The 22,423-nt window shown below is 42.8% G+C and overlaps 1 protein-coding gene and 1 long non-coding RNA gene across 8 annotated transcripts in view; one reads left to right on the top strand and one right to left on the bottom strand.

Moving 5' to 3' along the window:
• Cdadc1 (cytidine and dCMP deaminase domain containing 1) overlaps window positions 1-22,423 on the top strand; it is a 32,065-nt gene that overhangs the window by 7,347 nt on the left and 2,295 nt on the right. For 2 of the 7 annotated variants that reach the window (NM_001399575.1, XM_006252126.5), the window contains 7 exons: window positions 623-697; window positions 3,205-3,382; window positions 6,748-7,317; window positions 11,741-11,790; window positions 14,062-14,231; window positions 16,292-16,481; window positions 19,843-19,903. In NM_001399575.1, coding sequence (NP_001386504.1) covers window positions 623-697; window positions 3,205-3,382; window positions 6,748-7,317; window positions 11,741-11,790; window positions 14,062-14,231; window positions 16,292-16,481; window positions 19,843-19,903 — 1,294 coding nt within the window. Of the gene's footprint in view, window positions 1-622; window positions 698-3,204; window positions 3,383-6,747; window positions 7,604-11,740; window positions 11,791-14,061; window positions 14,232-16,291; window positions 16,482-19,842; window positions 19,904-20,787; window positions 21,101-22,423 lie in introns of those variants that run through there. The other 5 variants (NM_001399576.1, XM_039093502.2, XM_063274413.1 and 2 more) reach the window with 5 other exon arrangements.
• Window positions 10,536-14,065, bottom strand: LOC120097001 (uncharacterized). Its single transcript, XR_005493991.2, has 2 exons — window positions 13,890-14,065; window positions 10,536-13,191 (listed from the first exon to the last, which is right to left on the bottom strand). It is a non-coding gene; the product is annotated as an uncharacterized LOC120097001 (long non-coding RNA).

Here is a 22,423-nt window from a genome sequence, read left to right as displayed (position 1 = left end):
CACCTACTTGGGCCTCACAGAATTCTACAACACTGTCTCAGTCTCTCACTTGACTGTGTTCACAGTCCTAAAAGTTTGAGGGTTGATTCCAGAGCACCCAGCTAGGCCTATGGCTGGCATCTAACAAAGGGTCTTAAGCACTTATTGAACTAATTGAAGGGCCAGGCTCTGTTACTCTTATTTATTTAATTAGTTTCATGTGTATGAGTGTTTTGTCTGTCAACCACAAGGTTGCCTGGAGCCCCTGGAGGCCAGAAAAGGGCATCAGATCCCCTGGAATTAAGTTAGAGATAGTGGTGAGCTGCCAGGTAGGTGCTGGAATCAAACATAGTTCTTCTGGAAAAGTGTTCTTAACTACGAAGGATATGTAATTCTTTATCTTCTGAACTCCACTTAATCCTTCAAAACCTTTGGACTTTTACATTGCTTAATACTGTCCCAATTCTATGACCTCAAAATATAGTTTCAATCCCATAAAGGCCTTGCTTGCGAGCTAGCCCAAGCAAATAGTATCCAAGCAAAGTGAAACATTGCCATAGGACTTCACAGGGAGGAATCCAGCCCTTAAATCCTAAAATGTGGAATTCATTAATCATTTCCCTCTTAATCTGATTCTAATTAGAAAACTGAAGAGGAAACCCGTGGTCCCTTAGGAGATAATGAAGACCTGGCCAGAGTATCTACTGACAAAAAACAGGTGAATTGCTGTGAGATTTTACAAAAGATGCAGAAGTTCATGATAACAAAGCACAGGAGTGGGAGACAGTCCTGTGGAGACCTTGATGGTCAAGAGAGCTTCTCAGATTTCTCCATAAAGGCCTGGTGTACTGACAAGCCTATATGTCTTTCCTGTTTGAAAAGTTCAAGTGGGAGTATTGTGTAATATTCTCCTACCTGTTTCAGTTTTCAAGTGTACTGTCTAACCCTGATTTCACCCAGATGTGTTGAACAATGCCCCGTGGGTCTTCACATGTGTGTATCTTGGTTATTGTGACAGGAGTGGAAAGTCTAGCTGCTCCTTATGTGGATCCTTCTCAAGAGTTAAGGGTTGAGGTAATCAATATCTCCCCTGGAACAAACAGTAGATTGTTTGTCTGTCGTCTTGGTGTTCCTCTCCTAATGTCAGGTCCTGCTGTGGGTCCAAGCAACCATGTGGTTCCAGCTGTATCACTCCCTGTGGACCGGGAGGGTGTAACCACAACAGATGTGCTTCTTACTCTTCTGAGTCCTTTGTCCCTGTCCCAGGAGTCTTGTCTGCTATTGTGAATGAAACAGGGCAGACAGACCAAAAGACAAATCCCAACCTCTGTGACTCTGCCCGGTGCCTCCTGTTACTCTGACCTTGAGTTTCCAGAGATGGTCATTCATCATATATGGAGAATAACATGCGCGTGTATTTTGAAAAAGCTATTATTTTGATGTCTGTTTTGATAAATTTCCTGATTAGTTCTGGGAGTGAGTCTCTTCACTGCCTGATGTGATTTCAAAATAATTTGCCTGAGAATTCTTAGATGTTTTCAACACAAGAGAAGCACAAAGGGGAACATTAGCAGATCATCTAGGTCAGTATACTGACTGAAGCCTGTGTAAACAGTGATCCTGTTCTATCCTGTTTTAATGGAAAACCTGTGACTAAAATCATATAGAAACTTACCAAGATATGCATGAAGTAAAACAAAAGCAGGATGCAGAAGCGGTTCTCAAAAAGTCATTGTGCTGAGGCTGTAGTAAGTAGACAGTTCAGACAGAATACAACTTGGACTTTTTTGATTTAAGTTTGGAAGGAAAAACTCCTTCTCAAACTAAGGTCTTTGTGAAAAACTCCATCTCAAACTTGGTATTTTGTTCTTAGCTAGAAGCAAAGTGAACAGGTGTTTTGGGGGGTCAGGGGGCAGGGGGGGCAAGATTTTGGGTTTTCCAGACAAGCTTTCTCTGTGTATCTCTGGCTGTCCTGGAACTCGTTTGTACACCAGGCTAGCCTCAAACTCAGGAGTTTTGCCTGTCTCTGCCTCCATGTGGTGGGACTAAAGGCATGTACCACCATCCCTAGCTGTTTTTATTTTGTTTTAAAAGGATTCAACAAAGTGATAAACTTGGGCTAAAAATTGTTCTAAGAGGTTGATAATGTGCTTCCTGTATCTTGGGAACAGTGTCTCACACATTCATTTGTTACTGGTTTGTTTTTTTTCTGCTGACAGCATAAAGCCTGTGTCCTTCAGCTGAGTCGTAGCCACTCCAATGACCATGTAGTTCAGTTTTAACAGCATTGACTCTGGTTACCAGATCCTTTGATAAGGCAATTTTTTAAAAAGGTTTATTTTTATGTACAGTGTTCTGTCTGTATATATGCCTGCATACCAGAAGAGGGCACCAGACCCCATCATAGATGGTTGTGAGCCATCATGTGGTTTCTGGAAATTGAACTCAAGACCTCTGGAAGATCAGTCAGTGCTCTCAACCTCTGAGACATCTCTCCAGCCCTGATATGGCCATTTTTATTGGTTGCTTTCTAAAATGAACAGTTTTGCAAACAAACTTGGTTGAAATAACATGTGCTTTGAATTTGGGGATGTACCATTCTCAGATACTTTGCAATAAAGAGAGGAAGGTTTACACATTGCAAATTTGGAATCAGACTTATGATTGTAAGCCGGGTCTTTAGTAGCTGAGCTATCTCTTCAGCCCAAGAATTGCAAATTAAGGTCATCCTGGGTTATATACTACAATTCTGGCTTTAAAAGATCTGTAATTTTAGAATTGAGATGATGTCTGCTTTAGTTTTGCCTTCATTATTTGAATCCTTCAGTCATGTCTGAAACCCAGAGGGATTTCCTTATGCTTCTTTTACCATTTTGAAGCTTGGAATTAAATAGTCTCAGCCTGGGTGGCATGAGAAGCAAGTCACCTGACTTGGCTTTTGGCCTTCTTTGGGCTAAAATGAGTTCATCTTTCAGTAGAACAACACAATAATAGTTACATGTGTAACTGATTAATTAAAAGAGCCTTTGTTTTGAAAGTTTCTCATGTAAAGTCAATATGAAGCTCTCAGAAATTCTTTGTGTACCTAATTAGATATCTATTTTTATGCAGACTGTGATTAGGTAAGAGCTAAGTATAGCTTTTATCTCATTAGAAAATCAAATATTATCCATAAAAGGATAATAAGATGTTGTAATTGATGATGTCATATTTTGTCTTAATTAGGTTAAGAAAACTGGTCTTGTGGTGGTAAAAAACATGAAGATCATTGGTCTGCACTGTTCCAGTGAAGACTTGCATACTGGGCAAATTGCTCTTATTAAGCATGGGTCCAGGCTGAAAAACTGTGATCTTTATTTTTCAAGAAAACCGTGTTCTGCTTGTTTGAAAATGATAGTGAATGGTGAGTACAGCCAGGGTGGTCTGGGGACTCAGCTCTTTACCTGCGTGAGGACGAGAGAGCACGTCCTTAAATGCACAGACAGTGAGGGGGTGGAGATGCGTGTTTGAGGGCCATGTGACACTTGGTAAGAAGGAAGAGTCTGAACATGGCTTCTCTGGGCTCAGCCCTGACCGCTGATCTGCTAAACAACCTGGTGAATTACAGGCTGATACTATATGACAAAGGACCCCCACACTTTCAGTGACTTAGGACAGCCTGTCCCCCCTACAGTCATCAGACCTGAGTTACAGTCGTCACCCGAGTGACGCTGAGCAGCAGGCAGTTCAATGCAATGGTTGGTTTGTGGGAATGGGCATCCATCTTCCCCTGCCCTTGTCATCCTGGGCCTCACTTAGTCCTCTGCATCCAGAGAAGGCATATCTGCTTCTCAAAAACAAAACCCTGCTTGGGAGAGGTTGGCTGGAGAGCTCAGTGGCAGCGTGCTTGCCTAGCATGGGTGAGGCCCTGGTTTTTCCCAGCACAACAACAAAACAAAAGCCATGACCTTTACATTCTATAGCTCTGCAGGCTCTGGCTGGGCAGCTGCCTCCCTATCCTGTTTTCTTTTCTGTTGATAAACAGCAGCACCAAAAACAACCTGTGGAGGAAAGGGTTTATATGGCTTACATGTCCAGATCAAAGGTGTTCATGGAGGGAATTCAGGGCAGGGTCTCAGTTCAGGAGCTGCTCTCTGGCTTGCTCTCCATGGTTCCATGGTTTTTTTGTACAGCCCAGGCCCAGGGGTTGCACTGCCCACAATGGAGTGGGCTCTCACACACTTATCATTAATTAAGAAAATGCTTCGCAGACATACCCAGAGATATATACAGACGTCAGATGCAGGCAGTTCCTCAATTTCTTGAGATTCCCTTTTCCCAAATATGTATAAGTTTATGTTGAATTGACAAAAACAAGCCAGCACACTCCCAAAGGTTACTATAAACCTTGGAAGGGCACACAAAATGTTAATGTGTAGATATGTAATTGGTTCTGAGTCTATTTTGTAGGTAGGCAAATGTGCAGATGATTAGATCATTTTTTAAAATGTATCTTATACATGTGTACCTGGTAGGTCTAGAAAGAAGGCAACAAATACGATTCCCGGGCCTTTCGTTCCAGGCTTACTTGATATCAGACTAATGACCCAGGCTACTGATGCTGAGCTCAGAGTCAGTGAGCCTGCAGGATGCTGTGTCGTAAAGGCCTCAGCACAAGCTGGATCTTCATGGATCTGTTGTTATTGTTCTGTTTCTATGGTACATGGCCAAAGCAATGTATGGACAAGTTTATTTCGGCCTGTGGTTCCAGAGGATTAGGGTCTTTTGATGGTGAAGGAGGCAAAACATCCGGCAGGAATGAGGGCAGTAAGCTGGGAGAGAACTAGACGTGCAGTAAGTCTACAGACTGCCCAGGCCTGCCCCAGCAAGTTAGTTCCTTCAGTAAAACTGTACTTCCTGGAGCTTCCACAACCTCCTGAAATGGTGTCACCACACAGGCCAGAGGTTCAAATATGTGATCCTGAGGGAAACAAGTCTCACGAAAACACCACAATGGGTTGAATGTAGAACAAGGGGTCTTCATGTTGCTAGTCAGGGCGGCAGCACATGTAGTAATAGTGGAAGCGTGGGGCAAGCCTCAGCATTAGAGTAGTGGTGGGTGGAGTATGGTGACCTCTCGGGGAGAGCTTGGAAGACTGACAGCCCCTTTTTTATGTTATGGAACACACCCGTTAGAAACAAGAAAACTCATCTGTCTCGTTAGCTGTGGGCTGAGCATGCCTCATCTTAGTGTTCTGCGTCAATCCCAGCTGCCTCTAAAGTAACTGCTACAGACCACAGTGTGAGGGTTGCCTTACGGACCACGTGAGTGACGTAGTGACTGAGCTCACAGTGGACGGGCCTGCCTTCCTCCTGCGTCTTGGTTAGCTTTCCCATCGCTGTCCACTGGTTGTGAGCAGTTCCTGTTGTAGGAAACCCAGGTTCAGTGGCTCACAGCCACCTGTAACTCCAGCTCCAGGGGCTCCAGCAACCTCTTCTGGCCTCTGAGGGCCCTGGGACTCACATGGACAAACATAAAATAAAGCCTTTTATTGAACATGAGTACATAAAACCTTTTTAATTTTGATGAAATGAAATTACACAAGATACTAGCAGAAATTTTTCTGTTGTAAATGCTAATAAACATTTGGTGTTTACATAGCAATTTTATTCAACCTTATAAGAAAATTAAAATACTTTTCCATGTTTATGGCCCAGTTATGTTCCTTTTACAAATTGCCTATTCATATGTTTTGTTTCCCTTAAGGCCTTTTTTGTAAATCAGTATGAACTCTTATTTAATGAGCCAACTGTGTCTCTATTACTACCTCCTTTCTGCTGTCACACTGAGTGGAAAATGCCCTCAGGTTTGTTCTTTCCTCCGTATGTAGGCTTTGCAAGGTTGGTGCTGCCCTCCCTCTCATCACTCCCTCTTCACCTATGAATATTTTTCTTTTAAAAATTCTTTGTAGTCATCAAGAGCAGATGATATAAAAATACCATCATAGAACTCAGTGCTTTGTATACTAATTTAAAGCTAGTTACACAACCAAGACCAAGTCACATTATTTATTCTCCTATTTTGGTCATCTGGAGTTATTTTTAATGTTTTTAGTTCAAAGATGCTGCACTAAAACATGAACATTTTTTTCTCTTTAGAATATGACTTTTGAGAAGAATTCTGAATCTGAGACAGGAAAAATTTTAGTGTTTAAATGAATTATTTATAATTATTTAGATACAAAACTCTAGGCCTTACTAGGTATTAGCTATAACATTTTCAGAAGCTCCCATGGCAACATGGAAAACCTTGGAGAATACCACTTATACTGAGCTGCCAGCCACACCTAGCAAAGCTGGGGGCTCTACACTCGGGCATTGTTAGGGTTGGTGAACATTCTCTTGAAGAGTCAGGTAGTAAATATTTCAGGTTCTGTAGACAGTACTGGGGTTGGTAGTCAGCCCCACCGTGCACTGGTGCTCAGTGCAGATGCTAATGAATGAGCATGCCTTTGAGTTAGTCTGAACACTGGAATTTTCACTTTTCATCGTCTCATATGATGTAGAATATTCCCTTGTAAAGCCCTTATTTAACTTGTCAGCTTAAAATAGACTCATCATGGAGTGGACCCATTTTGGCCCATGGGCATTTATTTGCCAACCTTCACATTGCATAAGTGACCGTGTAGATGTTTGGTTTGTCAGTGGTAGGCTGGATTTAGATAGAAAGCTCTCTCTATTCCAACTTGCATCAAATAGTGAGTGACCTTTTCTATTTTTCTATTTTAGCTGGAGTTAACCGAATTTCTTACTGGCCTTCTGACCCAGAAATAAGTTTGCTCACTGAGGCTTCTAGTTCTGAAGATGCAAAGCTAGATGCCAAAGCAGCAGAACGATTGAAGTCAAACAGCCGGGCCCACGTGTGCGTCCTCCTCCAGCCGCTGGTGTGTTACATGGTGCAGTTTGTAGAGGAAACTTCTTACAAATGTGACTTTATTCAAAAAACTGCAAAAGCATTGCCGGGTGCTGACACTGATTTTTATTCTGAATGTAAACAAGAAAGAATAAAAGAATATGAAATGTTATTTTTGGTTTCAAATGAAGAGATGCATAAGCAGATACTGATGACTATAGGTCTGGAGAACCTGTGTGAAAACCCCTATTTTAGCAATCTAAGGCAAAACATGAAAGACCTGATCCTACTTTTGGCCACAGTAGCTTCCAGTGTGCCCAACTTGAAACACTTCGGATTCTACTGTAGCAACCCAGAACAGATTAATGAAATTCACAATCAGAGTTTGCCACAGGAAGTTGCAAGGCATTGCATGGTGCAGGCCAGGTTATTGGCTTATCGAACTGGTGAGTTCAATGCTTAGTTCATAAATGGGGGCTGAATGTCTGGGTTACAAGTGACCCTGAAATGAAGTGGCTTCATATCTGTGCTAGACTTCCTGACACAGATACTAACGTCTTGCTGTTCCAACAATGTAAAGAAGTGAGCCAGACCCTGTGTATTCTGTGTTCTCATATTCAGCTCTACATTTACAAACCAGGACACTTAAATCCCTTTTGCTTCTTGTGTGTATGATTCTATGATTCAAAAGAAAACTATGACACAAAAGAAAACTAAAGTATTTTATTTTTATTTAATGTTTACTAGTGTTTTGTCTGCATGTATGTTTGTGCACTACATTCCTTCAGAGCCCAGAAGAAGGTGCTGGATTCCATGTAACTGAGTGCCAGACAGTCGTGAGCTGTTATGGTGCTGGAAATCACTCAGGTCTTCTGTAAAAGCAACAAGTGCTCTTAACTGCTAAGCCATCTCTTCAGCCCATGTCTTCTATTTTTAATAAAGACAGAATTCTGAGAATTATAAAATAACAAATTTAGAAGAAAAGAATCAAGGTAAAAATGTTACTATAGAGTCTTCTGGTTGTGTTTTTCCCAGCAAGTTAAACAATCAGTCTTACTCTTTTACATGTTTGTAAAAGGAAATTATTGCTTAGTGATGTTCTTTATGTTTTGTAAAGTGTAGCATCTCAACATTAGTTCATTCTTAGCTAATGTTTTTCAGTGTAGAATTCCCACCTTTTAGAATTCAACTCAGAAGGAAGTGTGGAAAGTGCAGATAGGAGAGGTGGGGAAGTAAGACTCACTTGGTGCACGTGCTGTGCAGTGGGACCTTCTCTACTTACTTACTGCTTAGATGGAGTCCTGTGCAGTTCAAGCTCCCCATGTAGCTGAGGATGACCTTGAACTTCTGATCCTCCTGCCTCCTCCTCTTGAGTGTTGGGACTACAAGCATGCACCTCCTGGACCTGCTTTATGTTGTGCTGAAGATGAGAGGAACCGAGGGCCTCATGCAGGTTAGGCAAGCACCCCACCACCTGGGCTGCACCCCTTGCCCAGACACTTAATTATCCCAAGAAAGGAGGAGAAGAGCAGGAAAATCAGAAAGGCCTGTACAGATGGCAGGGTCTTTAAAAGACCTCAGGTGGAGTAAACGGAATGGAGGATCTCAACCAACACTGTACAGACTCTCCATGGAAACCTTAGAAGGTACCGATGTTCAAAGTCACCTGGACCTAGCTGTCAGCTGGGTACAGCCTAGGTCTTTAAAAGTTCTACAGGGTGTTGACATGTTAATCAGGGCTGATGATCACCTAGAGTCTGATTTTATCATAGAGTTACATACTCTGCTATAAGTTACATTTCATATTACACATGGGTCCACTTACTATTCAGGTGTATACATAAATCCATGCTGCTACACTTGAGTTAAAAGATTTCAAGGAAAAGAAAATGATGGTTTTGGTTTTTTGTTTTGTTTTTGGGGAAAGGTTCTGGAACTTAACTCCTAGTTAAGATGTGACTTGACTGTCCCGGCCCATGTGAGCTCTTCCAGGGGAGATTCACTGGCACACTTACCATTTTCCCTGAGAACTAGAGTATTTATTAAATGAGGGAATCTTTTTATATCAAAATAAACGCCTCAGGGGCAGGACAGGTGGCTCAACAGGTAAAGTGTTCTGCTGTGCAAGTGTGAGGACCTGAGGTTGGGTCCCCAGCACATCTAAAAAGCAGGGTGTGGTTGTAAGTGCTTACAACCTCAGGGCTACCACCGAAATCTCGTGGGCTCCTTGGCCAGAGAGTTCAGCTAATTAATAAGCTCCAGTGAGAGCCCTTGTCTCCAGAAGTAAGGTCAGAGCACAGCACCCAACATCAGCACGTGGCCTCTGCAGGCACATAAGCACGCATGCGCGCGCGCGCGCACACACACACACACACACACACACACACACACACACACACACAGAATAGCACCCTCAAAACTGTTCCGATTTACTCTGTGAGTCAGACTTTACTGTGACAAAGCGTCAAAGCGTCAGAAGGCAGTTGTGGGCAATGCAGGTCCCTAGCCCTGGCCTCTTTCCTCTGATTGGTCAGGAGTCTTCACCAGAGCCAGGAATCGGCCTTTTTATCAGGCACCCAGATCTAGAATGATAACAAAAGCTGACCTAGGTAGGGGCCAGCTAGCTAGCTTGGAGAGTAAAGGACTTTGTCAGGCCCCTCTTCCATTGTGGAAGAAGAGAACTTCTACCAGTTGTCCTCTTGACTCTTCAGTGCACAGTGACACACATATGCACATGCATGTGGGCACACATACACACAAATAGAATTTTAAAACCTAAAGAAAAACTAGATGTGCCTGTAGGCATGAACTATGGACTAAAGAAATCTCTGGCTTCAAGCATCTATAAGCCTCAGGAATCTGATTAGTAATCATAAATTGACCTTTCCACAAAAAAAGAAAGAAAGAAAGAAAGAAAGAAAGAAAGAAGGAAAGAAAGAAAGAAAGAAAGAAAGAAAGAAAAAGTTGGCCTTTCCTTCAAAGATGTGCAGAAAAAAATCAAAAAAATAAAAAAATCAACCAACCAAAAAACCAACCAAACAAACAAACAAAAAATCCCCACAGACTAAAAGGAGCAATTTCCTAAGAATTACGGATAAGGTACATGCCTTTAATCCTGACACTCAGGGAAGCTGAGGCAGGAAGACTGAAAGTTCAAGGCCAGCCTGGGTTATTTATTAAGAAACTGTCTCAAAAAGCAAACAAATAGGCAAACAAAGCAAGTGAAAATCAAGAATCATCTCTTCTTGAAAAAGTAGTGAATGTTCCCTTACAGCTAGCCTTGCCAAGCACAGAAGTGCTCCCTATGGGGAAAGAGGTGCTCCCTGTGGGGAAATGCTATTTCCTTATTGACATGGTCCAGTCTGTCCCCTAATTAAGAGAAATGATAGCTCCCAAGACCAAAATCCTAGCAGGGGATGTGACTTTTCATGTGGAGACTTTGTTTTTATTTATATATGTATTAGGTACTGCTTTGCTTAGGTTCTTATTTTGAAGGTAATAATATTGTGTCTATAATTTTTACCACTATCTTAGGAATGAGCACAAAACATTAATTTATATTATCTTCCTGCATTAAATCACAAAGGTCTAGGAAGGAAGGAAACTGTTGGTGCCAGACCCACCCCCCACATACACACACACCGTAGAAGGCATCACCACGTACTCCAGTGTCATTTCCCTCCTCCTCGAACGGCTTCCTCTTCTCTGCCATGCCCCATTCAGCTGCTAGATGCTTGAGGACCGGACCATGTCTCTCCCTCCTTCTGCAGTCTGCCTTTCACTATGGACACATGCCGCACACAAAATGGGGAAAGCTTTTTAAGGGAAATCTTAATGTTAGAGAGAGGCAGAGAAAAGGTTGGGTTAAAAGAACTAAATTTTACTTAATTGCATATCTAGAAATGGAAATTTTAACTATTAATAAAATTGGTAAAAATAAATGAGATCCGTATAAAAATGCTATAATTTCGAATTGGAAATACAAAGTACCCAAATGTGCTGTGCTTGAATTTGAAATGCAAAATTTTATTGCATAAGTATAATCTTTGAGTTAAGGCATCTTAGGTTTTTCAACAACATGCAGGACTTTTGTCTGAATTGTGTGTAATGGAAAAGTAGATGTTTAAATGCATTCACAGGAGAGCTCAGCTTGAAGGAAATTGGAGGGGAGGATGGTTGTACTAACCCTTAGCAGTATGAATGGCCCTGGGTAAAGGTACACATAATACTGATTTCTCTGTAAATATCCCTACTTTGTCCTTTGTGATTTTGATAAATACTATGGTTTTATAATTCATTCAAATTTGTCTTAGAAATTTAAAACTCACTCTAATGTAGGAGGAAAAAGAAGACCTTAAATAGAATTTCTACTTGAACTCATTTTTTTAACAAAAGTATTCCCATTAGGTCAATTTTCCATGATTAGAGTGTAAAAGAAAACATTAGAAAAAGACAAACTTGATTTTATCAAATGGTTAGTTCACTAAATCAGTTCTGTTAGACATTTCGTATGTCTTCAGCTTCATCACCTGTAGAAGTGGTCACTTAGGTCCTGTCCTGTTGGTGGAGAGTCAGTGAGGATGAGCTGTTCCATTAATAGCTTGAGTGTGCCACTGCCATTCAGGGGTTGTCACAGAGACCATGTGTGGTGGGGGTCAGTGGCTCTGTCTGGTTATTTGGTACCTCATTCCTGTGGCCTGCACCTGAAAAGGCTTATCTTGAGAGTTTTGTGTAGTTAGGGCAAGGAATTGTTGCTGCATTTATCATGTATGTTGCAAGAAATATGTTCCTATGATTTGGGAAGAATGGATCTTGATACTGACAATGTTGATTTTTTTTTTTTACTGAGATAAATATCCTGTCTTTCAGAGGATCATAAAACAGGAGTCGGAGCTGTCATTTGGGCAGAAGCGAAATCTGTAAGTGTGAAAATAATTGTTTAAATATTTAACCTGAATTTTGTCCAGTTGGTCCTCGAGCTGCTACGATTTGATGTCTGAGACAGGATTGTCCTCAAACTCCTCAGCTCAGTCCATCACACTCCCTCTGTCATCTGAGCGGTGACAACTGCAGGTCGTGCTGCTTAACCTGATGACGTATTGGACTGTATTGACTGGTTGAGATTAATGTTGTTATACTGGTGAATTTTATTAAGTTGTAGAAATATCTGTTCCTCCCTCAACAAATATTAAGGTTCACCCACTTAGTGAGCCTTTATTGAACACCTATGAGTTGGCTGGACACTACCACAGTGAACACTGAGCAATTTAAATTGGTTGATTACATGGTTTTTGTTGAAAGAGGAAGGGGTTTATTTCAGCTTCAGTTTCAGGTCATAGTTTATCACTGAGGGAAGTCAGGGCAGGAACTCCAGGGGTCTGCAGTAGAAACCATGAAGGAATGGCGCTCACTCCTAGCTTGCTTTCTGCCTCCTGCTCATCTCGTTCTCTAACATGACCCAGTATCATCATCCACTGCAGGCCTCGTCTTTTCCATCAATTACAGTGAAGGAAATGTCCCACAGACATGCCCATAGAGCAGTGTGATGGGGCAGCTCTTCCGTTGAGGTCCTCATGCCAGCTGGCTCTAGTTGTCCAAGTCGACTGTGAAGTCACGCAGCACACCAGGCTCCCTTTAACAACAGCACTGAGCTCTCTACAATCACGGATGCTTTGTCATCTACACTCGCCTCACCTAGAGCTTTAAACGCGCTCAGACACTTCTCCGAGCTTCATGTCTCTCCTATTCTTTTCTCTTGCTGGATGCAGTGACCATTACATGGCTCGAATACTTGTGTCTTTAAATTCAACATCAACCAAGTTCTCAGAGGTTGAGAAGAATGCAGCCAGACCATTTGTATCACATTATCAGCACATAGCTCAGCTCCTGATAGACTCCTTGAAGCCTTTGAGCTAAGCCTTCTCTGCCCAAGTTTGTCATAGCACCTTTGTCTTGCAAGGCCCTACCAGAACAGCCTATCATGCTCTACTTAAAGTATCCAAGGGGTTTTCTAACCTAAAGTTACAAAGCTCCCCACATCCCTCTAGCAAACTAACATTAAAGACCTAAGAGACACATGGTTGGGTTTGTTACAGCAATGAACCCAGCTCTCAGTTCCAGTTTTGTAAATTATACTTTCTGTAGGAAGGGTCTTGTATGTCACAGCACACCCGCGGATATCAGAACAAAACTTTGGATGATTGTTTCTCTCCTTTGACTGTGTGGGTCTCTGGGTTGGCAGCACATGCTTTGTTGGCTGAGCTATCTGACCAGCCTGAAGATGGGGGTTCAAACACCACACTTTCTGCTTCCATGGTCTCCTAGGGAGGGATGGAGACAAAGACGTTGAAAACACACTAGCGTAAGTGTAATTATGGCTGATATTGCAAGCACACGGAGGAGGACCCGTGTTCTCCCTGAAGAAATGAGAGTGATCTCCCTGCAATTTTGGAAGGCCGTTAATCTTAAAGAACAAGTGCACGGTCATCAAAGAAGTCAGGTCGATCAGGAGGAAAACATGCGGAGGCCAACTGAGTTCCATGCATATGATAGATACTCAGAAACATGGAAGGTTAAAGGAAAGTACATATTTTCTTTCCTAACTAAATCACTATAGCACAGTTGTAGCTCACCAACAGAAATTGTGCAGAATATTTCTTAAGTTTTCTGACTTACAGAAGTTCAGAACCTCTCACTCTTATAAATAGTTCAGTGTGCAGAGCAATCTAATGTGTGCTGGGTGGAAAACAGAGTTTGAAATATGGCTTTGATCCCTAGGATTTGTTACTTGCTTGGAGAGAACTGTCTGGATCAAGTAAAATGGTTTATAACTTAAAGACAATGGTGCTAACTGCTAACATCAAAGACAACCTTGAGGTCATAGCATATCGGATGCTCCATTCATGTTTTAACTTTTAAGTTTCACTTATTTCCTTGCGCTAGCGGATGTATATGCGTCAAGATGCACAGCCGTGTTCTTCCTTCACCGTACCGATTCCAGGGATCAAACTCAACTCACCAGGCTTGGTGGCACTGCCTTTAGCAATTCAGCATTTCTCCAGTTCAGGCCTTGTATTTCTTGAAGGCTCCATTTGTTATAGAAATGGAGTGAACCTTCTTTGCATGAAGTATGAGAGCAAAGTGCCTTTCAGAATACTGAGACTCACACGGTGCTTCTGCTGACCCCACAGAGAAGCTGCGATGGAACTGGAGCTATGTACTTCGTAGGATGCGGGTACAATGCCTTTCCCGTTGGCTCCGAGTATGCTGACTTCCCGCACATGGATGACAAGCATAAGGACAGAGAAATACGGAAGTTCAGATACATCATACATGCGGAGCAGAATGCTTTGACATTTAGGTATGAGCTACTTTTAGCCCCTGTCCTGTAAAAGACAGCAGAGATTAGTTGAAAGTAGATCTCTGTTGTTGTCATCTGTTTTCCCTTAAACCCCTAAGAGCTCCTTTCAGAAATAGCATCTTGAGCTTTGGCGCGGCCCTGCTCCTGGACGGGAGGCTATGTTAGAACACAGAGAGCTCAGCCCTTTCCATTTCTTCAGAAATGGTTTCTTCCTACTCTCCGCAGTGTGCATCTATTGGATGCTTGTCCTTAGGGACTTGCCCTGCTACTTGTGTTTGGATGTTAGCATCCCTTTTGTTTTCTATATTTAGAGCACATCTGTGATGTTTAGGAAATAGCCCCTTGGTTAGAGTCACAGTTGCTGTGATGAAGCATCAGGACCAAAATCCAGTTGAGGAGGAGAGGGTTTATTTATTTGGCTTATACTTCTACATTGTTGTCCATCGCTGAAAGAAGTCAGAACAGGAAATCAAACAGGGCAGGAACCTGGAGGCAGGAGCTGATGCAGAGGCCGTGGAGGACTGCTGCTGACAGGCTTGTCCCCATGGCTTGCTCAGCCTGCTTTCTTAAAGAACCCAGAACCACAGTTCAGGAACGGCCCCACCCACAATGGGCTGCCCCTCCCCCCTCCCCCATCAATCACTAGTTAAAACAATGCTCTACAGGCTTGCCTACAGCCTGAACTTATGGACGTTTTTTCTCAACTAAGGCTCCTCTCTAGCAACTCTAGTGTATGTCAACCTGACATAAACACAAATAGCCAGTACAAATACAGATGTTGTTATGAACTGAAGTGTTTTAAAGAGCCTCTGTGTGAGAGGACCCAGCAGGAAGTCTGCTTGCCACACTGTCTTCTGTATGTGGCAGGGATGCTGCACCCAGCAGATCTCAGAAGCATTGCTTCCTAAATGAGGCCAGCGGTTATGACAGTGTGAATGGGGACAGTCTCATGGCTTTACCCCTAGAAAGGCAACAGGCAGTTAGTTAATAGCTATGGAGAGAAGGAGAATCCGTCTTCTCCAGGGATGAGGCCCTGATGAGCCAGTCCTAAGAGCTCAGCCCCAACCATATGTGAGCCACTCTGAATGGCTTCAGCGGGTTGTGTTTATAAATATATGTATGCACATGATTAAAATTAAAGAATAAGGGCTGGAGAGATGGCTCAGCGGTTAAGAGCACTGACTGCTCTTCAGAGGTCCTGAGTTCAAATCCCAGCAACCACATGGTGGCTCACAGCCATCTGTAATGGGATCCGATGCCCTCTTCTGGTGTGTTGAGGACAGCGACAGTGAACTCATATATAATAAATAAAACAATCTTTTAAAATATTAAAGAATAAGAGATGGTGAATTGGAGTAGGAGTGAGATGGAAGGAAGTGGAGAAAGGAATGGGGAGGAGACAGAGTAACTACAGAACTCCTGAATGCGATTCTCTAAGGAAATGTTTAAAGTGCTGTCAGAGGTTGCAGTCCCACAGCCACATGACAGGCTACCACAGCATGCACCAAGACCGTCCTTCCCTCCCTCCATCTTCTTCAGTATAGGTTTACCTGCTGTGCCCTGCACAAGGATTTGAACATGTCAGATCCGAATTTTTAAAATACATTATGATGGGGAAGGTTAGGGGAACTAGCTCAGAACTGGATGTTACTATTTATTCATTAAAGAAGCATCTAGCAGTGTATGTCTAAATTAGAGCTCAGTCTTTTGGCTGCTGTGGTGTCTTAAGGGCTAATTAGACAGTTACTTGGCTCTTAGGAGCTGAACCCCATTGTCTGGAGTCCTGTGAAGTACATATGCAGAAAGGACCGCCCATGTGCTACACTCCTTTCTCCCCTGCGTCCTCTGCTCTCAGCTCCTTTCGTATGGTGTCAAACATACCAAAGGCTTACAGTCAGTGATTGTCAGTTAGGATTGTCAGATTTTTACATACTTTGAACATTGCTAATTTAGCAAAAATATTACTCTATCATTATTTGTAATATTGCAAATTTAAAGTTTAAGAATTTCTCTAAAAACGTACTTGGTCTTTCGTAACAGCTTTTGTAATATTTTTATAGATGTCAAGATATAAAACCGGAAGAACGCAGCATGATTTTTGTGACGAAATGCCCTTGTGATGAATGTGTACCTTTAATCAAGGGTGCAGGCATAAAGCAGATCTATGCTGGCGATGTAGACGTTGGGAAGAAGAAAGCAGACATCTCCTACATGAAGTTTGGGGAGCTTGAGGGCGTCCACAAATTCACAGTGAGTACATATACCTTTCCCAAAGCGTACTTCCCGTTTGGTAACCTGCTGACCATTGTGGATTTTAGGAGTGTGAGCGAACTATGATCACTGAGTTTATTATTATGTGTACGTTTACTGAGGTGTACATTTTCAGCAGAGGATTCCTGCCCTGCTCCTGCACTTACACCTTGGCAGGGTTGTGCGTTGGCCTTTGATGTTTTGATGCCCTCCCATGGCTCACCGTTTCCAGCCTTGGAGTGCTGGGTAGAGGTGCAGGTCACTGTAACAGTCACAGCACACAGATGCACACATCCTCAGGAGGGAGAGCGAGGAAGGATCATCTCATACTGAAGAGTTTTTAAAGGGATAGAGGTGGCTCACGGGAAACTCAGAATTCTAACATAGTTCTTTCTGCTCAGGCTCTTAAAAGTGCTTCACTGTGGAATATTCTGGAGCATGCAGAAAAGCTGTAAAAATTCTGCAGACATTTTTCCCACAGATTGTTGGGATGATATTAAATTACTCTGTTTCCGGGGCTGGGGATTTAGCTCAGTGGTAGAGCGCTTACCTAGGAAGCGCAAGGTCCTGGGTTCGATCCCCAGGTCCGAAAAAAAGAACAAAAAAAAAAAATTACTGTTTCCACAACGCCATGACCCAGATAGAGCCACAGACTCAAGAAATAAAGTGATACTCTGCTGCAGTGAGTCCACTGTTCCCACCAGGTTCCTGCTTAGCCCGGTCATTCTCTGTGGAGAACCACCTTGTCCCGGATCACAGGCTCCCTTTTGTGCCATCCTGGGGCCTAAGCCTGGCACCTACTGCCCCATCAGTAGACTAGAATGTGCAGTGAGTAGGAGTGTTTGTAAAGAGCTGTTACAGTGCTAGCCGCATGCTCCTGCTTACACAGTCCGAGCATTGGGAATCAAAGCACACTGTCCTGTATACACATGGATATGTTATTAAAGCAGGATGTGCTCACTGTAGACTAGGAGTCAGTGCGTTATTCTGTAACCTATATATAAAGTGGTCACCATGTGACTGTTTTCTGTGTTGTTAAAAGTTCCAAAAATTAATAATAATCAAACATATTCCAACCCAAACACCTAGCTGATATAATTACTTCCTTTGTTACATAACTGTATCATTTCCATTTTTATAGTTGTAAAAAGCCTTTCTATAAATATTTTGAGGTGAAAGTTTAAAGTTATGATTTTTACTGTTTTGCTCAAAGTAATGGATTTTGGTGGTTTGGTGTATTTCAAACATCCCTTTTTTGATAAATTCTTACATAACTCCCCACCTACTCCTTTTTAAATCCCTCCTCTGTGTGTGTGTGTGTGTGTGTGTGTGTGTGTGTGTGTGTTATACACATGCACATATGTGTAAGCTCACCAATGAATGCCCATACATAGGTCAGAGGTTGATGTCAGGACTATTTCTGTATTACTCTCCACCATCTTCTCACCACCTCGTCTCTTTCTTGAGGCTAGCCTTAGCCATCTTTATAAAAGACCAGAGTCTGAGTCACATGTTTATTCTTTATTGCTCAGGCCTTCCTTAGCTAGGGTAAAACTTAGTAGATGGGCCAGGGATGGCTCAATGGGAAAGAGTGCTTGCTGCACAAATAGGAGGGCCTGAGTTTGGATCTCAGGAATTAACATAAAAAACAGGCATGGCCACGTGTGCCTGTAACTACAGAGCTGGGGAAGGGAGAGACAGAGATAGGAGGATTGCCAAGGATTGCGGGCACCAGCCTGGCTGAAAGACTGAGAACTCAGTTCAGTGAGAGACGCTGTCGTGAAGGAATGAGGTGAAGAGCAATAGGAGAGCATGCTTGTCTTCTGGCCAACACAGAGCACATGCATATATGTATGTCTAACACACACACATATACATTTGACTAACACATACACATATGTACACACACACACACCACCACCACCACCACCACAACAACAACAACAATTCAACACAGACATCTGCTCTCTCAAGAAGATTTTTCCAACAACCATGGCACCTTCATGGAGCTCATTACCAAGCCAAGATAGCCATTGTGAACTTGGGTACCTAAATGTCACCTCCAGACCAAGTCAAGAAAGCCATGAAGGTGGCATTAATGTATCGATATTGTCTTATTATAACAAGAGTGAAGAAGCCATCCAAGGTAAGAGCAATGGGAAATCAGAGAACTGGTAGATAGAGTTGGTGAAAGCCCTGGGCATCTCCAGCTTCAACAGTTTCCAGATTGAAAGGTTCCTGAACTGAAACAAACCAATGGCCATGCAGGCTGACTACCCTGTTCCTCGGCCTGGACAGTACAGTCTAGTACCATCCTTCCAAGAGCATCAGCATCACATCTCACAGCTCCCTGGGCTGTCCAGACAGGCCTGGGGCCAAGCCAGAGGACCATCAAGTACTCAAGGATTAACGATAAAGAGACCACTACAAAACACAGGAAAACCTCAGCCCAGGTTTTGATTTGTCTCCATGTCCAGGGGAATGTGTTAGTGATGCCCAAGTCTAACACCAGCACACATACATGGGTGCTTTGACTTCCAGCTGAGTGATGGGGAGATGGCCACCATCCTTAGCCTCCTTAGGAACCAGAGGGACTGCCTGCTGCCCAAGACAGTCCATACAGGGGAATGTCCCTACAACACAGAGATCAATGCCAGATCATCTGAAGAGACTGCCTGGTGGATTCCCTCTTTGCTAACATGCACCACATCCCTCCTGCACCTCACAACCTTTTAGCCAGGCCTGCCTGACATCATGCTGTGGCAGCCTTGCCGGAGGACATAATCCAAGTGATGCTGTATTTAAATTCTCATGCCGAACCACGGGAGGACTGTGCAGAGAAATGTGACTCAGAAACATTGGTTGCTCTAATATGATCTGACCAAATGTTTGTCAAACATGAGGAACTCAGCTAACACTGGGGTTATACACATAAAATAATAAAAATAACAATAGTAACAAACATTAAAAACAAAATTAAACAACACCTCAGTGGGTCCTGGAGATAGACATTCCCTGGTTTGTTTGGGCATGCAGATTCTAATTCTGTCTCTGTGTTATGTCACTGTGACCTCGGAGAAGTTGCTACAGTTCTGTAGTCTTCCATTTGTCACCTCTTAAATAAGTGCAAAGGACTGTTAGAGCTCCTTCCTTCGCTGAGGATTTTGATTCTGATTCTAGGTTCAGATGATCTGATTGATCTAATTTAGGATTGTTCACCTTGGTAGGCATGTACACGTGTACACACTAACTCCATTTCATGGACTTTTAAAAGCTATTTTGATAATGAAAAGCAAGGTGCTGATGTGATGTTTATTAACTCATTTTAAACATATAAATAAAATATCTGTACCTCCTACAGTGGCAGTTGAATCCGTCTGAAGCTTATAGTCTTGACCCAGATGAGCCTGAAAGGAGAGAAAGTGAGTATGTCTAAGCATTCTGTTGAGGAGATAATGGTCCGGGGCAGTAGATAGTGAGTTTCTAAGAGCAGGCGACGGACTTATTTGTGGGTAGATGCAGGATGGTCTTTTCTGAAGATTAGATTCACTTATTCAACTTGATCGTAAGTACGTGTGTTTGTGAGGAGCTGTGTAAAGTGCTACTTGCTAATTACTCCAGTAATAGAAATGACTGCATGCAAACAATCTGTAAATTATATTTCTTTCAAACATCAAGCAGCAGCATTCTCCTACACTCATGCAGAAGCTTCTTGGGAGTGAGTGAGGGAGCAGGGAGTACTTAGCACAGATTGTGAGGGTGGAGCAATGAGGGCATCTGTGTTCTTCTAGAGTAAGACACAGTGGCCCAGACCGCTGGGAGAAGGAAAAGATCCTGTTTACTTTAATACCTTAATGAAGCAAAATTACCCCGAGTGAGTCATGTCTTCACACTTATTATTTGAATATTAAGTAAAACCATATTGAATGTAATATATCTTTGAGAGTTTCTGCAGTTCCATAAGTGAGAGCACTTATTGTTTTAAAATGGTATCTTGGTTGTGATTGGGTTCCAAGTAACTGGAGTCCCCTGTATATTTTCTTAAATCAGCAATGACTTTGTAATCTTGAAAAACCCAGAAATACATGGGTCTCTATGAAAACACAAATGTCTTATTTATCATTTACAGTCCAGAAAAATACATAAGTACTACATTTTCTTTTTGGATTTTTATTAAGAAATAAAGGAAATAGGGATGAGACCCTGATGAAAGGTGTCTGAGGGCCAGTGCGAGTGCCCTGTGGTTAGGGAGAGAGTGTATTCTGCTAATGTAGAAAGACACATTCCTTTGTCTGTTGAAATTAAGAGCATCTGTCCATCAAAAGAGCCCACTGAGAGGGTGCAAAGGCAAGCCATGGAGCGGAAGACATGTGCCACTTAAATCAGCCCAGGGCCTGAGTCCGGGGTCTCAGGAGGAGAAAGACACGCCCACAGGTGAATGCAGAGTGGAAGGCGAGGACAAGGAAGACTGCTGGGGTGTCAGGCAGCGTCTCAGCCGCCCGTCAAGTGTGTGCCTCTTGGTGACAGTTCCTTAAGTTCAGCTTATGTTTTGATGCATTTTTAAACACGAATTTTATATCAATAAATAATATGGTTTTCTCCTTTTCAATTATGGAAGAGCTTCCTAGTGTATAATTGTCTTACTGTGAATTGACCCCTTTGAAGTACAGAGCTCACTGGCCTTTGTACATTCAGAACTGTGTCCCCACCAACAAACACAGTGTAACTTGAGAGGGTCACTGCAGTATAAAGAGACGTGACTCACTGCAGTCACCCTGTCCTTCCCAGCCCAGTCCTGGTCAACACCAGCAGCTTTATGGATTTGTCTCCCTGGCCACTTCCCACACAAGGACACACAAGGTGTGTGGGTCCCTTTTAAACTTCAGATCTATTTAAAAAGCAAACAAAAACAAAAGAGGAGAATCAGAGAAATGGAAGCCAGACTTCAGCTCTTTTGCTACATGGAGGCTTGACTCCTGGCCATATCCATCTATCTGTCAGCAAGTAACAGAGACGTGCTGCCTCATGCAGTCTCAGGGACAGAGGCAGGATTGCATGCAGAAGGGAGGTAGGACTGGGTGACTGTCCCAAGTATCCTGTGCTGTAGGAACAGAGCTCAGATAAAGCACTCTTTTAAAATAAACACTAAACTTTCGGGATGATAAAGATACTGTTCAGGGACCCATATTTCCCTCGAAAAATAGAGGTAAGAGGAATGTGTTGCTAGAATCTGACTTATAAAGTCAGCAAACACTAAAGTCAGAGGTGACCCAGGACAGCTGCTGTACACACCGCCATGAAAGCCAGCCTGGGGTCAGCCACTCAGGCCAGTGGGGATCTGCTGGAAGGTGGTAAACTGAGCCCCTCAGCAGACACAGATGCAGTCTCTCAAAGAAGGTCATCCATCAGCTTAGACCCACAGAGTGTAAGCTGTGACTACATAACAGAGAAGCCAACAAGCATGGAGAGTACATGTCATGAATGGAGTGGACAGAAGCAGGCAGCACAGTTAGTGGTTCTGCATCAGAACTGCCAAACAGGACGAAATGCAAGTGAAAGCAGCATTGAAGCAAGGCTGCTATAGTGGCATACACATCTAATCTCAGCCCCAGGGAAACTAAGGCAAGAGGCGTGTGCTTTGGGGGCTAGCACAGGCAAAAATCTGAAGGATCAGGAAGTTCTGAAAATGGAATTTGGAGAAATAAAAAACCACAGTTGTCAAACAATAAGTAGATGAGGTAAGCCACTTTCATAATAGGCATCTGCTGGTATCTAAGAGAGACATCTAAACAATAGACTACCTAATGCCTTCTGCAGGTAAGTGGGTTGTTCGTGTAGCACATGATGACGAGCTCTTACCTCACAAATACTTGAGACCTAATCTAAAGAATTAGTGATTAGAGGAAAAGATAATTTAAAAAGTCATGGAGGGTAGAAAATTC

The sequence above is a fragment of the Rattus norvegicus genome, chromosome 15 (assembly GCF_036323735.1).
Source record: "Rattus norvegicus strain BN/NHsdMcwi chromosome 15, GRCr8, whole genome shotgun sequence".
Taxonomy (NCBI): domain Eukaryota; kingdom Metazoa; phylum Chordata; class Mammalia; order Rodentia; family Muridae; genus Rattus; species Rattus norvegicus.
The sequence above is the reverse complement of the archived record's forward strand: the minus strand, read 5'-3'. Positions and strand labels throughout refer to the sequence as shown.